Raw genomic sequence first — 16,403 nt, forward strand, 5'->3', positions numbered from 1 at the left:
AACATTAAAATTCTATGCTATTAACTTTGCATAACTCGAAATGTTTATAGTCGAATAAAAGGTTAAATAACAAAAATCATTAGATTTTACATAATTCATGTGATGATACGCTCAAATTTGAAAACAATGAGGAAGTATGTGTATAATTAAATGTTAAAATGTACCTTGAAAAAGTTTCGAATTGCTCAAAAGTAAAAATGTTTTATAGCAATTGCCAGTTATTGTGTATTGGCATATTAGCGCCATTAATAAGTCAACTAATAACGGCAGTTTACTAACAAAATAATTCCGCAAATGATTACTATTAATTCGTCACTTTATAACGGAGATAATAACATGGGTGCTCGTAATACCTACAGGGCTCATGATTTCACCTTCTCCTCTGTACAATAAAGTCGAAATTTAAAGCCATACATTTTTACTCGTTAATTGAAAGGATTAATTACAGTTTCACAAATATTCACAGATTGTTATATTTATTATTTGGACTAGATGTCCAATGACTATGAATTTTTCTAAAAATTAAATTAATTAGATTAATGTATAATTTATGAAACTATGATTCTTCAAATAATGATCGAGTATATAAATACCGGCCTAAAGTAATTACCATTACTGATTTATTCCTACTTTACTTCCTGGTATCTCCATATACATAATTAAATATAAAATATCTGTTCTGAAATGTTCGCACGCCGAAGATTCGAAGAAATACGCGTGTGTACCATTAGATAGAAAGCCTTTATTGAACTAAACGTTCCACTCGTATATACATACTTTATACTCACATTAGCGTTACTATACAGAAAAAACTACATCAAATATTAGTATGATATTAAGCCTAACATATTTTATTTAACAATTATTGTTCCACATATAAGCAATAAATTGTATTCTTACTATATATAAAATAATTATACTTATATGTATAAAAATTAATGTTTAAATATTTTGATCTTCAATTTCAGCAATATATATTAATATATATATATATATATATTTTAATATTATAACATTTATATAGAGAGCACAATACATGATTGTTTGATAATAATAGTAATAACAAATTTTTGGTTTAAAGGTTTTATTTTTATCCGATATTTTTTTCTCAACTCATAAAAATTATTATTGAATAATAAGAATATATTTTTTTAAAATAAAATATACAAAAATTTTGTATGTAAATTATGTTTGTTTAACGCTGTATAATCTTATTTCAATATATTTGACACTTTGAAAGTAAGGACATGCTTAAAATAAAAATGTCTTTTTTCTGTATATAATTGCACTCACACTTATATTAATCGTAATTGATATAATGTAAAGTATCACTACATATATTCATATAAGGAAATATATAAATATATACGTATAATTATATATATATATATATATATATATATATATATATATATATATATATATATGTATAATATATCTACGTATGTTTTCTTCTTTTTATATAATCTCTGTTTATACGTATATAAAAAAGATAATAATTTAATTGAAAAATAATTTAAAAAATAATTTTTGCATTGCATTTCTTACAAAAAGTAAAATTATGATTATACGAGGTGTGTTCAAAAAGTATCGCGAATTTTGTGTTTTTTCAAAAATTATTTATTTATTCATGAATATCTATTTTGTCCCCTTCAAAGTAATCCCCATGAGATATTATACACTTGTGCCAACGGTTTTTCCAATTTTCGAAGCACTTCAAAAAATCATTTTTTTTTATCTTGTTCAGCTCCTCCTTCGATGCCGTCTTTATCTCGTCAAGCGTAGCGTAACGTCGTCCTTTCATGGGCCTCTTCAGTTTAGGGAACAAGAAAAAGTCACAGGGGGCCAGATCTGGGGAATACGGTGGCTGCGGCATCATTAGTGTGTTGTTTTTGGCCAAAAAGTCGCGCACAAGCAACGATGTGTGAGCAGGGGCGTTTGGTACGAATTTCGCGGCGACCCGTCTCATGCCCAAATCATTGATAAAAATCGAATGGCACGAGCCAATCGATATGTTTAGGTCCTCAGCAACTTCTCTAACGGTGATTCGACGATTGGCCAATACTATTTTCTCCACTTCATTAATTTTTTCGTCTGTTGTTGAAGTGCTCGGGCGTCCGGCACGCTCTTCGTCGTTCACATCTTCTCGGCCTTCTGAGAACATTTTGTACCACCGATAAACGTTGCTTCGGTCCAAGGTAGCTTCTCCGTATGCCACAGTCAACATTCGGAATGCATCCGCGCACTTAGTTTCGTTTTTCACACAAAATTTGATACAGGTTCTTTGATCCATTTTTTTGAATAGGTAAAAATCGAAGACGATCCAAAACACGTGCAAGCAAAGCAGCTGTCAACAATTAAGTGAACATTCAAAATGGCCGAGCTTGTCGGCATAAGTGAGAGACATGAGTACCAACATAACGCCACAAAAAGATCGAAATTCGAATATACGTAACCCGCGAAAATTCAAAATTCGCGATACTTTTTGAACACACCTCGTATTATAAAATATTCTATATATGAAATTCCATATATAATTTTCTTACAAAGATCATACAAAAATGTCATTCAATAAAAAAATTATTTTATATATAATTATATGCATTTATATTTGATTATAAATTTTTTTACCACGTCCCTTTTTTTAAATTCTCTTTTAAATATTAACATTATAAATAATAAAATCAGATTAATGTCACATGTAATTATGAAGATAATCTTTCAAGAGCACTTCTCTCGAATACTCATGTGACATAAAATTAGAATGATAATCAAAAGCCGTATCGCGTCGAGGAATACAGGTCGAGCAATCTGCATAATCAAATGTAGCACGCGGAAATGCATCTGAAACTTTTTCAATTGCAATACATTGCGACAGCCAACGAGAAAGAGAGCGGAGAGTGTACAAGAATGGAGATTAATAAGAACGAAGAAATAGCGAGTGGAATGGAAGGTAATCCATAGAGTTCTCAGTAATGAAAACAAGTTAATTCTGAAGCTTTTATTAAACCTCGTTTGAGACGTACTCTACGAAATGGGAGTCTTTAACTGCGGTTTCTCATTCCGCCAGCGGCGTCGCGAATTGTTAATGACGACAGCGCGAAGCGAACGGAGCAAGCAAACCAGGCGAGTGATCAAGGAAGGAGGAAGGAAGGGTCGGAAGGTGGTGAAAGAGAAGGCGCGAGGCTGATCGCGAGCTGAGAGAACGAGACTAACCGCTCAGGAGGAGAATTGGAGGGGTCGGCCTCGCTCGCCAAGCACCTGGGGCCCGTCGAGGGGCCCAGGAGGGAAGCGGGACCGCAGGTGCGGTCGGGATGAAGCGCGGTCGTGCAATGTGGTGCGGTTCGCCGTCGCGTGGAGAACAGGAGCCACTCTCATCGTGTCTCCTGCTTCCCTCGCGAAGAGAGTCGTCCGGTCTCTCACTGTTCAGCGGAACTTCGAACTCCAAAGGAGCGGAACGTACTCTTTGCGGATCTCGAATTACATGTAGCATATACATATGTATATTTTTACGCGAGCTGCCGAAAAGTGAGGTGTGCGTTCCCGATCGGACTTCCTCTTCCAGTGGGACAGGACAAGTGGGATATATTCGTACAAACCCGACGGTGCATTCCTCGGACGGAGCGCACTCGGGAAGTCACCCGAGTCTCTCTCCCTCCTTCACTCACTCTCTCTCTCTCGTTCTTTTCTTTTCGTCACGCGGACGGAATGGTAAGTGGTGTCTCTTTCGTCAGGTAAAAATTTCCTGCGCTCGGTCTTTCTGAACAGAAGTCGAGAAGTTGAGAAGCGGAGGATATCCGCGTAATTGAATATCGAGTGACGTGCGTACTTTGATAATTAAGGATAGGAGTATTTTATTATCATTTTCAGCAGCCTTTTTATCGCGACCCTCTATTAATGTATTGACAAATATTTATCGGTTTTGTTCATTGCTCATTATTACATCGATTGAAGTTATCGAGCCTCGAGAACATCGCAGACAGTCCAGGTCGGCCGTCCGGTTCGCGCCGCCTTCCCGTTTACTTAGGATTATCAAACGCAATTTCGACGCAATCGCTTTCTCTCAATGCCAGCCAGCGCTGACTAAGTAAGCGTGCCACGGCCATCTAACGTCGTCCGATCAAGCGCACGCTTCTGTGCGTGAGCTCCGAGATATCCGAGGGAGAGCCGCGGAAGGCGGCTCTCCGCTCCGCTCGACATCACCTGTCGCGTGGGTGAGCCAGTTCAACGATTTTCCAAGTCGGCGTGGCGGTGCGATCCGCCGACCTACTTTGAAGGTGTCTGTTCTTTTCTGAACTTGCACGGTTTATTTTTCCTCTTTTTCTTCCCAGAGAGAAAGAGAAATAGAGAGAGAGAGAGAGAGAGAGAGAGAGAGAGAGAGAGAGAGAGAGAGAGAGAGAGAGAGAGAGCGAGACAAATAGATCTTTTCTTTCCAGCTTTTTTGTATCTTTTGAGAGAGAAAAAATAAACTGTGGAAGAAGTTCAGCTTCAAAACACAAACCAAAGCTCCAAACTGCCGGTAGATACGCCTATGCTATGTTCACTGTTTCCTGTTATTTATTTAACATTATCTAGATAATCATTGAGATAAAGAAATAATAATTCATCTTATCTTCATCTAGATTATTATAATGTATATTGTCTTCATCATTATCTTAGATAAAAGTTGTGTTGTCTTCTTCAAATTATCTGAGATAGTGTGAAGTATCTGAGATAGTGCGAGACTAAAATATTATCCTTCAGGTTACCATTTATTCTAACAGGAGAATTTTTCAAAGTGACAATAGCGTCTGAAACTCACTGTTAATACTATAATTTATGTAACGTGAGTTATGGATGTTTAGTACTGGTACTATATACGAACGCAGTTCAGATTGCACAGATTAGTAGTAGTTATACAATGTAAGAATTATTCCGAAACCGTAAATTCGAAAACTTATAAGGAATTTTATCAATCATTATACAATGTGAGTTATACATTTCTTCTATTTTTAAACTAAGATTTTTATTGATTCAAAGAGGAAGATTTTTTATTGGATTGAATTATTTGAAGAATTGTTGTTTTTAAAACAAAAAATTTAGAAATATAAGTACAATGTTTTCACATGTTAAATTGTTTTGCTCAATATTATTTAAAAATTATTTAGGTAAAATTATAAATAATTTTATCTTTCATCTAAATAAATTAAAATTAAATCATATTTCTTCAAGATATTTACACGTAATTTATCTTATCTTTATTTAAGCAACTCTAAGTTATCTAAGCGCAGCACTGGCTATATCAGTCGACGCAAATGTTGTCATATGATTGTATTGTTCAATCTTAAAAAAGTATAAGCAAAAAATATTTCAATCTATTTAAAAATTGTATTGTTTGATGCAAAATTAATACACTCAAGAGCAAAATTAACGCATCAATAATGAAAAATTCGATAAAAAAATTGCACAACGCTTTACGCAATACGTAAATTAAAGGTAAAGATTCACTATTTCTAATTTACACCATAGAAATTCGCAAACCTTGTAAAAAAATTTGAGTTTTGCCGCGACTCCATTTACATCCGTGCAGTTTATATACAATTAGTAAGTCGTTTTCTAAAGTACTAATCTAAAAAGAAGAGACTTTAAGTTTGTAAGCTTTTTGAGAAATTTTACTACGATCATTTTTGACAAAATTATACTTTTTCGAAATTTGTCTATTTTAGGATAGCAAAATAAAAAAATAAAGTTTGTCCTTGAAAAAATTCAACTTTGTTCGTTACGTACACACAGAAAAATGTCATTTTCCTTCTAAAAAAATCGATTACTCAATTGTTTCCTTTTACAATTTAAGTAATCGTTGTCTTTGCAAAGAATTTTTTCTTAACAATAACTTTAAAATATACTTATTATTTGAAACTACTGACATCTACTTAAAATCTAAATTAAACTTTTGTTTATACATAGAAAAATATATATTTGAATTAAATAAGTACTTATTACTTCAATTACTTTATAAATTTATGTATTCGCAAATTTATTATAAGTTTATTATGAGCATCAAATTTATTTAAAATATATTACATAATTTTAATAATTTAATACTTTGATCAAGAATATTAAATTTAGAAAACTTTAATTTGTTTATTAATCTATCTTTTCTTCCATACAATTTTATAATATTTTTCAAAAGAATATAAATATGCTTTTTTCAGTATATGATAATAAATTCTACTAAAATTTGTAATGAATATGTTTTAAAATAATTATTAAGAAAATATTCTTTGTTAAATACGATCTTTGTTAAATATTATTTATTCGAAAAAAAGAAGTAATTTAGTAAACGCTTTTCTTGGCAATATTTTCCTGTGTGTAATTTTTTCGTATAAAAGTAAAAAAACTGATAAAAGTATATGTTTAAAAACTATAGATGACTTTTGATGAAACTAAGAAGAATTATAACGGAAAATTTGGCAACGCAGAAAATATAATGTAAAAAGTTGTTATAAAGATATTAATTAAAAATTAAGCTGTTGTAGGAGGTTTCAAGTGAAGACAAGTATTGAAACATGCTGTGATAAGCGGTTAGCATTAAAACGTTGCAGATTAGCTGTCTTAACTGTACAGTCACATTCGACATTTTTAATAACAAAATGAAGGAGATGCATAAAAAAAAAACAATATTGAAAATCTTATTAATGGTTCATCAAAAACATTTTTTTTATTTACTTTAAATATATATTTTACACTATTAAAATTAATAGTGAGCCTCACGGAATTCAAATACAGTAGCGGCCAAAATTATATTACATTATTTAGATTTTTAGAACATAATTTTGTTTGAAGTGCATGGATCTTTATGAAATCACATGTTAGTAAAACATAAATCACACATCATGTACAAGGTGTACTTGTCGTTTGTTTATTGTAAAATTTTGAGCGCAATCGGTTTACTTTAACGAAACTTAAAGAAGCTTTGACTAGTACTGTACGTGCTAAAATTTCAACAATTCTTATGTTCTCAATAGTATATGTTTTTTGTAAAACTCTGTTGATCGTATCTTCGCTTCACTTTCAAGTTCTGTTATTTTGAAACTTTACAGTTATTGGAATTACTTACCTGCTATTTTTGCTCTTCTTATAGCCGATATAAACCTAGAGAATCTCTTAACACTTTGACTGCTGAGTCATCGATATCTGGATGACGCATAAAATTCTCAAAGGACTCGTCTCTCATCTGCAGACGATGATTTTATTTACAAAGTAGAAAACATTTTGTATTTATGTTAAAACCGATCCTTGTTAAAATTTCTCTGTTGAATTTTTAACACACACGCGAGGATTTATTTAATAAAACGTGATTTTATTTGAATACGTTAATATTTCTTATGTTTATTTCTACTAGTGTAGAATATAATCTTAATCTTAATTTAACTTATTTCTTTTTAGTTTCTAGAACTAAAAGAAGAAATTAAATCGAGATCAAAGTTAATCTACATTGGTGAAAATGAACATTAGCGTTAAAGTAATACAATTTATGAGTGAATGAACAAATGATAAATTTAATGCTTCGAAATGTAAATTCTAAATATAAATAAATGAAATATACGTGTCAACATAAATATTAATTTTACTGGACAAATATGTTTTCACAGTTTGTTTCCAAATTATGTTAAAATGTTGCATTTCTTAAATAAATTTCTTTACACAATATTTGTATTACTTTCTATTAAATTAATCTTTTGTCAGATTATACTGTTATTACCTTATATTATATCGATTTTAAGGGTCGATTTTGTCAGACGTTTATTTTCGTTTATTAAAACTTAATAACAGAATTCGGAACGATAAAAATTGTTCCATCATTTGATAAAAGAAACTCTCTAGTTTGCATTTATATTTAAAAATAATATTTTTATTTTATTTTATTTTTTTTAAATATAATCCAAACACAAAGTGCAGGCATGTCCATATATGTACATCGACGACTTTCCCCTATTAAAAATTTGAGAAAATTTATGAATTCTGAATTTACAGATTGGAAGCGCGGCGTGTGAAGGTCTTGTCGGCCGACATTTAGTTGGATGTGCGCAAATATAAGCGTGAAATCCTTCGCAAAGTCCTTCGTCATTGGCACGAGCTGCGATGAGGGCCATCGTTTTCTGTTCGTTCCTCCTGATGTCGGTGTCGATCGCCGAATCAGTCAACAACTGCGAGGATCCCAATTTTCATTCTCTGGAGACACAGGAGTCGTCCCGACTGGAGTGCGGCGAGGCCTTCAAGAACCGCTGTCATTGCCTCCGAACGTGCTATGACGGCCAGCATCAGTATGTCGTAAATTGCACGGGTACCGGATTCCAAGACACGTCCCCGTTGGCGCATCTGCCTAATGAGACGCAAGTACGTAAACAGAGTGCGACCGAAGTTCTCGCACGACTCCATTACCTATGTCATGATGTAACAATGCATTTTTGATATTCCCTAGGTGCTCATCTTCACGGGGAACGAGCTAGAGGAGCTGCCCTGGAATGTGTTCGGCACCTTAGATAGCTTGCCATATCTGAAGGTGATCGACATGTCGAACAACAAGATACGCGAGATACGCGGTAAGGCATATCACCACGTGCAACACGTGGAGCGCCTTATACTCGATTTCAACGAGCTCTCGTTAGACCCCGCGAGAAGTCATCCGAGGGTGTTCTCCAATTTCATCTCCCTCTTGGAGCTGCATCTGACAGACGCTTTTGAGGACGGTCCACCGAGGAATCTGGCGTCGACACTCCACGACATCTTTGTGAACAGGTATTTTGCATCATTCTCTTTAATTCTTTTCAATTTTTTTTAAGAATAATTATTATACATAATAATAATAATTATTACAATTTGTTTTTATAAAAGCTGAATTTCAGTTTTGCAGGCAGCAGAAATTTTTACAAGTGTATGCTCTCTACGTAATTTTGAGAAGTATGTTACATATTAATTTTTTACCTTTAGTCTAACTCGAAGACCTTGAATATGAATTTCAAATAATTAAATTATTAAATTTAATGTGTGTCGTAACGTGTGTATGAATTCGGCAAATAAGATCATGTTGTGAACTATGGTTGGAGAAAATAATTGTCCGCCATGTGCATCTCTCTTAAGACTTTACAGCTTCATTGTAGAGGTTGTATAATGTTTATTAAAAGCAAAGAAATCATGTTAAAAAGTTTTAAAATTTAAAAAAATTTTCAAGCCAAAAAAATTATTAAAGAAAATGTTTATATATAACAGACAGCAACCCAATCATCTAAATACGATCTCTATTAATAAGATACATACATCAGGGATAAATAATTCTAGCAAAATTTTCTGATCTGAAAAAATGAGGAACGCGAGTTTTAAAATAATAAAGAGTCTGGACTTCAATTTAAATTGTAATTTTTGATACGTTATGATTGCTTTGTATATCATCCGATTGGAATGCTGAGGAAGATCGTTAGTAAAATGATCAAAATGTATGTTTGTACAATACTGTTTTATCAACACAAATGTGAATAGTTCTTATTATTGTTATTACACATTTGATACCAACAACTGTCACGATTCTTTAGCCTATATAATTTATTATTTAAATATTTCAAACTGAGCCTTAGGTAAATTATTGTTAATTAAAACAATTTTTTTTTAATGAAATATATTTTATGAAATATAGAATCTTGTTTTGGGCACTTATTTGTGTAAAATCTACAAAAGATTATTAATTTATACTTTTTTATAAATAAAAGTTTTCATGACATTGAATGATTGTTAGTATTCCACGATCTCTCTGTTGTTCCACGGATCCTTCTATTCTTCTTCAATAAATTGTAAATTACATTTATTCTATGTATTTAATGAACTTATAAAGTGATTAATAAAGCTCTAATAGCTCTAATATGAGGTGTGTTAAAAAATACCGGGAATTTTCGTTTTTTGAAAAAAATATTTATTTATTCGTCTACATTAATGTTGTCGCCTTCAAAATAGTCACCATTAGATATTATGCCAGCGCTTCTTCCAATCCCCGAAACACTTCTCAAACTCGATCTTTGGGATAGCCTTTAGCTCTTTCAGCGATGCGCTTTTAATGTCATCTATGCTTGTAAACCTTTAAGGTTCTCTTTATTTTTGGAAATAGGAAAAAGTCACACGGAGCCATGTCTGGCGAATATGGAGGCTGGGGCATCATTACAGTATTGTTTTTGACCAAAAATTCACGAACAAGCAATGAAGTGTGAGCAGGTGCATTATTGTGGTGCAAAAACCATGAATTGTTTTTCCATAAATTCGGGCGTTTTTTTCGGATCGCTTCACGTAAACGGTGTTGAACTTGTAGGTAGTACTCCTTATTGATCGTTTGACCTCGTGGCAAGAATTTATGATGCACTATGCCATTAAAATCGAAGAACAAAGTGAGCATAACCTTCACTTTCAACCGCACTTGTCGAGCCTTTTTCGGTCTTGGCGAGCCAGAATGTCTCCACTGGGACGATTGAGCCTTAGTTTCGACGTCATATCCGTAAACCCATGTTTCGTCACCTGTTATAACACATTTCAGTAATTGTGCATCGTCGTTGACTTCATTTAATGACTCCTGAGCAACTTCCATTCGCCGCTGTTTTTGTTCAAAATTCAACAACTTTGGAACAAATTTTGCTGCCACGCGTTTCATACGCAAAACATTCGAAAAAATGTCATGGCATGAGCCAATTGATATGTCAACATCATCAGCGACTTCTCTGATTGTGATTCGGCGATTGTTCATAACCATTTCTTTCACTTTTTCGACGTTTTCATCGGTTCTTGATGTGCTGGGGCGTCCTTGGCGTTCGTCATCTTCAACGTCTTCACGGCCATCTTGGAAACGATTATACCACTCGTAAACTCTTGTTTTACTCATAGCAGACTCACCATAGGCCTTTGTTAACATTTCACACACTTTGTTACACTTTATGTTATTTTTTACGCAAAATTTGATACAAATTCTTTGATCCATTTTTTTTCAGAAACGAAAATCGCCGAGCTCATAAAAATACGTGTAACCTTAGCGGCTGCGACAGACAAAGTAAACAATGAATACAGCTCAACATTTCAGCATACTTCAGGGGCATGTATACCAACATAAACAAAAAAAAAATTTGACTGTCGGACTCTCCAAACCCGCGAAATTTAAAAATTCCTGTTACTTTTTGAACACACCTCGCAAACTAACATTGTTTAGAATTAATGTTGCGTTAATACATATTTTACTGAATTATTGTCAAAAAACAAAAAAAATGTTTTACAATCTCTTCCTTTTTTCTATATTATTATATTATTATATATAATTATTATAATTGTTCAATTATTGTTTGTTCCAATTTCTTTTCCAGCAACCTCACGCAATTGATAAAGCTCCACCTTGAACAGAATGAGATCTCAGAGTTTCGAGATGCTAAAGTATTCTGCGATCTACCGAATCTCCTCGATCTTCATCTTGGCGATAATGATTTGAACGCGTTGCACTTCAACCTGTCGTGCCTGCGGCATCTGCGCTTTCTGGACCTTCGGCGAAACAAGTTCACGAGGGTTCTCGATCGCGATCTTCATACCATGGACAATCTCGCTAAGCACGATCGGTCCGTAACCGTGGACTTTTCCGACAATCCTTTCGAATGCTCCTGCAAGCTCAATCCGTTCATCAAGTGGATGAAGAAGACGAAAGTGTTCATTCGAAATAAGAATAACTTAAAATGCTACGAAGGTAACTCTTTAATAATCAAATACACAAATTTATAATGTAATAATATAATAATATAATAATTACTATTATATTATAATTATAATAATTATAATTACATAATAATGCTTTTTCGTAAACCAAAAATATGATCACCAAAATATATACTCACTTTCTTTTGTTAGGTAATTTACAGCATAATTTTCATGAGACGAAGAATTGTGCTTCGAAGTTATTAACTTCCACCAGGCAAGGAACAACGGTGATACTTTGCTTCCTCTCGATAGTGCTAGTCGCTCTGGTGTGCGCTTTGGTTTACTTACAAAGGGCAAAACTTCAAAAGAAAATCGAGCCCGTGCTCGACTCAGTCAGCAAAAGAGTGCGATATACTTCAATAGCAAATGGTGATACCCGTGAAGACGTGTGATCGAAGAAAAAGAGAAAAAATTGTATTCTAGCAAGCGAAAAGTTTTTGCTTTTGTAAGAAGGACAGAAGATTTGTACGATTAAATTGGAGGCAAAATTTACGAATTTATTTCAGAACAAAGAATAAATAAACACAAAGTTTTCCATTTATAGATGTTCTTTACTACTGTATTTGCAAAATTGAGCAAGTTAGTTTTTTTTCTTATTAACTAATTGTAAGTTAAAGTTAATGGCTGTAAAATTAACTTAGCTATGTTAAAAGTTATATAAATAAAAAATTAATTTAAATGTTTAAGTTAAATTAACTTAAATTAAATAATTTTAAAATGCATTACTTAATTTAATTAAAATAATTATACACATAATTATTTTAATTAATTAACACATATAAATAAAAAATTGTGTTTATTTATTCCTTTCCCGGAATTAAATTGGAAAATTTTGTCTTTATTTTGACAATACAAACCTCAAGTCTTTCCTTAATTATAAGATAAAAAATTTCGGTCTTATTTTGCACTTGAGTTCAAAAACTCTGTTCATCCGTTTTTCTTGTCTCAAGGCAAAAAGAAACGAACATAAATTAAAGATTGTGTTTTGAAGAAAGCTTTTAACTTTTGTAAAATAGCCTCAGCTGTAACGGTATCAATGATTTATGCTAAGATAAATGTCATGTCTCGATAATTCTCACTGTCGCAATAATGCGTAAAATTGAACATGCATTTTTATACTCGGCGCATTTTTAAGTACAGTCAATGAGTGATACCGAATTATGTGATTAACGCTACCTAGTATCCGAGTTAACTTTACGATGTAATCAGTTTATAAATAAATTTTATTTATTATATTCATTGAAATTTATTTCTGAATAATGGACGTCTTGCACTTTTACACAGATTATTTTTTTTGTCAAAGGTGATAAATGAACTTAGGAAGGTTACTGGGTGTATTTTCACTCAATTATAATTCAAGTTTAGTACAATTTTTAGTATTAAATTTCAAAGTTAAATTAAAATTAAATAGTTAGATTTTTTTAAAATAAAAAGATTATAAAGACAATTAGAAATAATTGTGATCTCTAACAGTAAATTCTAAAAAATTTTGTTTTTGTGATAAAAAATCTATTGCTAAATTTCTTTGTTATTTTCAATTTCTTATTGATTCGGTTCTTTCTATATTCATAAACATAAGATTTAATATCTGATTTAAAAAAATTTATTTCTATTTGTTTATAAATATTCTATATGAAAGATATATTTTATTTTTGTGAGTGATTGAAATAAAGATTTTATTCTTATTTAATTTATTTCAATATAATTTTTCATAAATAAAGTTTTTGAAAAAATAAAATAAATCAGGTAAATTTTATTTAGTTCAATTTATACATATATGAAGATTGCCTTGCATTGATGTTTTAAGGGGACATGTACACCTAGGAAGCCAAAAAATGGCAACTTTCTGGAATTCTTTTTGGAAACTGTTGGAGTTACCAAATTAAAGTTTTTTAAGTTAAAAATATACATTTTAAAGAAATTTCATAACTTTTTTTATTAAGAAATTGCGCAAAATGACAGAGATATGGTGTCGTGAAGAGGCAGCCCTGAAAAAATCGTCCAAAATGGTCACAGATGTATCTTCGCCAAAAATCAACTGAAACAAAAAATATTTATGAAATATTAAAATATATAATAATATCTTTGGCGTGTCGGAGCCAATTTCATAAATATCAATTTTTGACAAAATGGCAGGCGTTTGAACTTAAAGTTGCGATTTTTAAAGCAAAATCCGTTTGTTTTCTCGTTTCCCCCAAAAAACTATGAGGTCTAAAAAAACTTCTCTGATACACGATAAATAATCATGTGTAGAATAGCCAGTATGAATTTCACGCAAATTGGTTTAGTGGTTGTTAAGATATTTCTGGTACTAGTCTGAAAAATGTTTCGAGAAAAACGCGTTTGAATATTCAACATATGTTTTTGTTAATAAAACATGAAATTCTTTTAACTTATACAGAGTTGTCAATTCTAGGGCCACAAATCCTCTGCAGTAGATGCGATGCACATATCATCTAAATTTTGTTGTTGGCGACGTATTCGCGCTTCTTTCATCTGTTCCTGCGTGCTTACTTCGGCTTACGCTATGCGGCGATCATCTTTGCGGGCAGCATATTGGTGTGCATTTGGTTTGAGAGAAATGCTCATAATGCTTATTATTTGTATATTAATGTTATACCATCGTTGAATATGCAAGCAGCTATGCAACAATTTTTACCGTAGCACCGCTGTGCATTGTTTTTAAAGAAGTTGGTGCATCGCGGGGTCAAGTGTATCGAGCTAAAAGGAGACTATGTTGAGAAATAAATCGCCACTTTTCAAAAATTTTTGTTTTTCTTTTGTAGGCTAATTGTAAGTACTTATCGGACTGTCCTCGTACATACACATAAAAGGTATGTAAACTGCATTCGACTTTCTCTCAGGGATAAGATTAGATATAGAATTTAAATCCAAAGGCATTCTGATCGAGTAACATCGATTAAAACGTAAACTAATATTTTTCTTTAATAATCTGAAAAATTAGTAAAGAATAAGATTAGCTTACCTTTATATATTATACAATATTATTTAAAAAAGAATAAAAAAGGTACAGCATGCAATGATAGGCAATATATGAAGTAAAATATATACAGCAGCAAAAGGAAAGAACAATATAATATGTATATGATTCTGTAACGCTACAGAAAAGGAATACAATTTAAAAATTTTTACTACAAATATTTATTTCCTTTTTCAAAAATGTTGATGTTCAATTATATCATCATGAAAATGATTTCTTTCTCTGTACGTGATGTTATTACAAAACTACTGAGGGTAAACATTTGATAATAAGCATAAGGCAACGCTCGTAATGTGAATAAACACAAGTATAATGTTGAAAATTCAACATTATACTATCAATTTAACGAGCAAAATTGATTTAATTCAGGATTTACAATTACATTAATATAGTCGCTAATAATTGGAACGTTTCGGCTTTACTTAGCCTTCATCAGCCTATTAATACAGTTAAAAGTTCATGTCTTTACAAAAGAATTTTCTTTCCTCTTAGATTTAAATTTCTACAAATAACAATTTTCCCTAAACTGTCTTTTTTTAAAAAATTATCGTGTATATAATATGTGTCGCATACCGTCTATGATTTTTTCTTGATGGCAAATGGGTGCATCGAATGTTGTGTGTGTGTGTGTGTGTGTGTGTGTGTGTGTGTAGGTGTTGAGTCCTCCAAGCAGTCACAACTTTTTTTCCCTCCCTCCTTACATGATGAAGAACTCACGATCACTCACGGCTTCATATGCAGATTTTATTTTTCAAGCGTAGTTTTTGCCACGTTTGTTCTCTCGTGTGTTGACGCTGGAGTTATTGTTTTGTATGAATTGTAAGAATTTTTTGTCATAGATCAATTAAAAGACTTACTTGGAAGAGTATTTTAACAGAAATTATATGGACGTTCGCCATCATCGACGGTCTTGTTGCCGAGACAGACAAAGCGTAAGTGAGGCAGAACCGTTAGAGCAGAAGTCAGTAACGTATGTTCGTGTTATCTTTAAGTGAGTCGAGTAAACAGAAATAGGAGTCATGAAGAAGGTCTGTGTCATTCTGTGAGTTTAGTCCGTTTGTTTGTTGTTTTATATGTATCATTTCCGAAATTAATCTCTTTTGGTAATTCTCTTCAGTGTCCAGAATTTTTATGTCCTTCCAATTGAAGGAATGGTCAAAAAATATTCTATGGTTTGTTATGACTGAGTGTTTTGAAGGATCAAGTTTTATATTGTTAATATGCTCTTTTGCTCTAGTCCTCAACTGTCTCTTCGTCTGCCCTACATATGTAGCATCGCAATTATTACAAAAGATCTTATAAACGACATTGCTACTGCAGTCCCTCTCCGTTTTGTCTTTATGTACCTTGATGAAATTGTTAATTTTATTTATGCATCTATAGCCGAATGTAAATGTATTTTTGTCTAATAAAGATGTTGTTTTTTCAGAGATATTCCGAATGTAAGGGACAACAATAAATTTTTTTGTGTTCTCATCTTTTTTTGTCTGGTCTTGATCATTTGTGATGATGGGTGCCATTTTTGTATTGAATAGATTTTTTATTCTTATTTTAATATATTTGAAAATAAATTCTAGAGGTTATCCATTTTTTAGGAGTAGTCCAATAATTAATTCCAAATTTTTTTGTTGGAAAGTAGGATGAGATA

General features: G+C 32.2%; 1 protein-coding gene across 3 annotated transcripts; it reads left to right on the plus strand.

Moving 5' to 3' along the window:
- The first annotated feature begins 3,297 nt into the window (after positions 1 to 3,297).
- On the plus strand, positions 3,298 to 12,242 carry LOC105202555 (slit homolog 1 protein). 3 transcript variants are annotated; one of them, XM_039448107.1, is made up of 5 exons: positions 3,298 to 3,711; positions 8,017 to 8,379; positions 8,465 to 8,781; positions 11,373 to 11,743; positions 11,905 to 12,242. In XM_039448107.1, the coding sequence occupies exons 2-5, from the start codon at positions 8,125 to 8,127 to the stop codon at positions 12,144 to 12,146; spliced, it is 1,185 nt and encodes a 394-aa protein (XP_039304041.1). In that variant the 5' UTR covers positions 3,298 to 3,711; positions 8,017 to 8,124; the 3' UTR covers positions 12,147 to 12,242. The 3 variants fall into 3 exon arrangements, with proteins under 3 accessions (XP_039304041.1, XP_039304042.1, XP_039304043.1); XM_039448108.1 differs by lacking the exon at positions 3,298 to 3,711 and adding an exon at positions 3,718 to 4,519; XM_039448109.1 differs by lacking the exon at positions 3,298 to 3,711 and adding an exon at positions 3,722 to 3,821.
- The last annotated feature ends 4,161 nt before the right edge of the window (positions 12,243 to 16,403 follow it).

This window comes from Solenopsis invicta, chromosome 4 (assembly GCF_016802725.1).
Source record: "Solenopsis invicta isolate M01_SB chromosome 4, UNIL_Sinv_3.0, whole genome shotgun sequence".
NCBI classification, from domain to species: Eukaryota; Metazoa; Arthropoda; class Insecta; order Hymenoptera; family Formicidae; genus Solenopsis; species Solenopsis invicta.

Coding starts and splice junctions, on each gene's coding strand:
- LOC105202555 (XM_039448107.1), top strand. CDS start 8,125: ATGAGGGCCATCGTTTTCTGTTCGTTCCTCCTGATGTCGGTGTCGATC. Junction 8,380..8,464: donor ATCTGCCTAATGAGACGCAA/GTACGTAAACAG, acceptor GATATTCCCTAG/GTGCTCATCTTCACGGGGAA. Junction 11,744..11,904: donor TAACTTAAAATGCTACGAAG/GTAACTCTTTAA, acceptor TTCTTTTGTTAG/GTAATTTACAGCATAATTTT.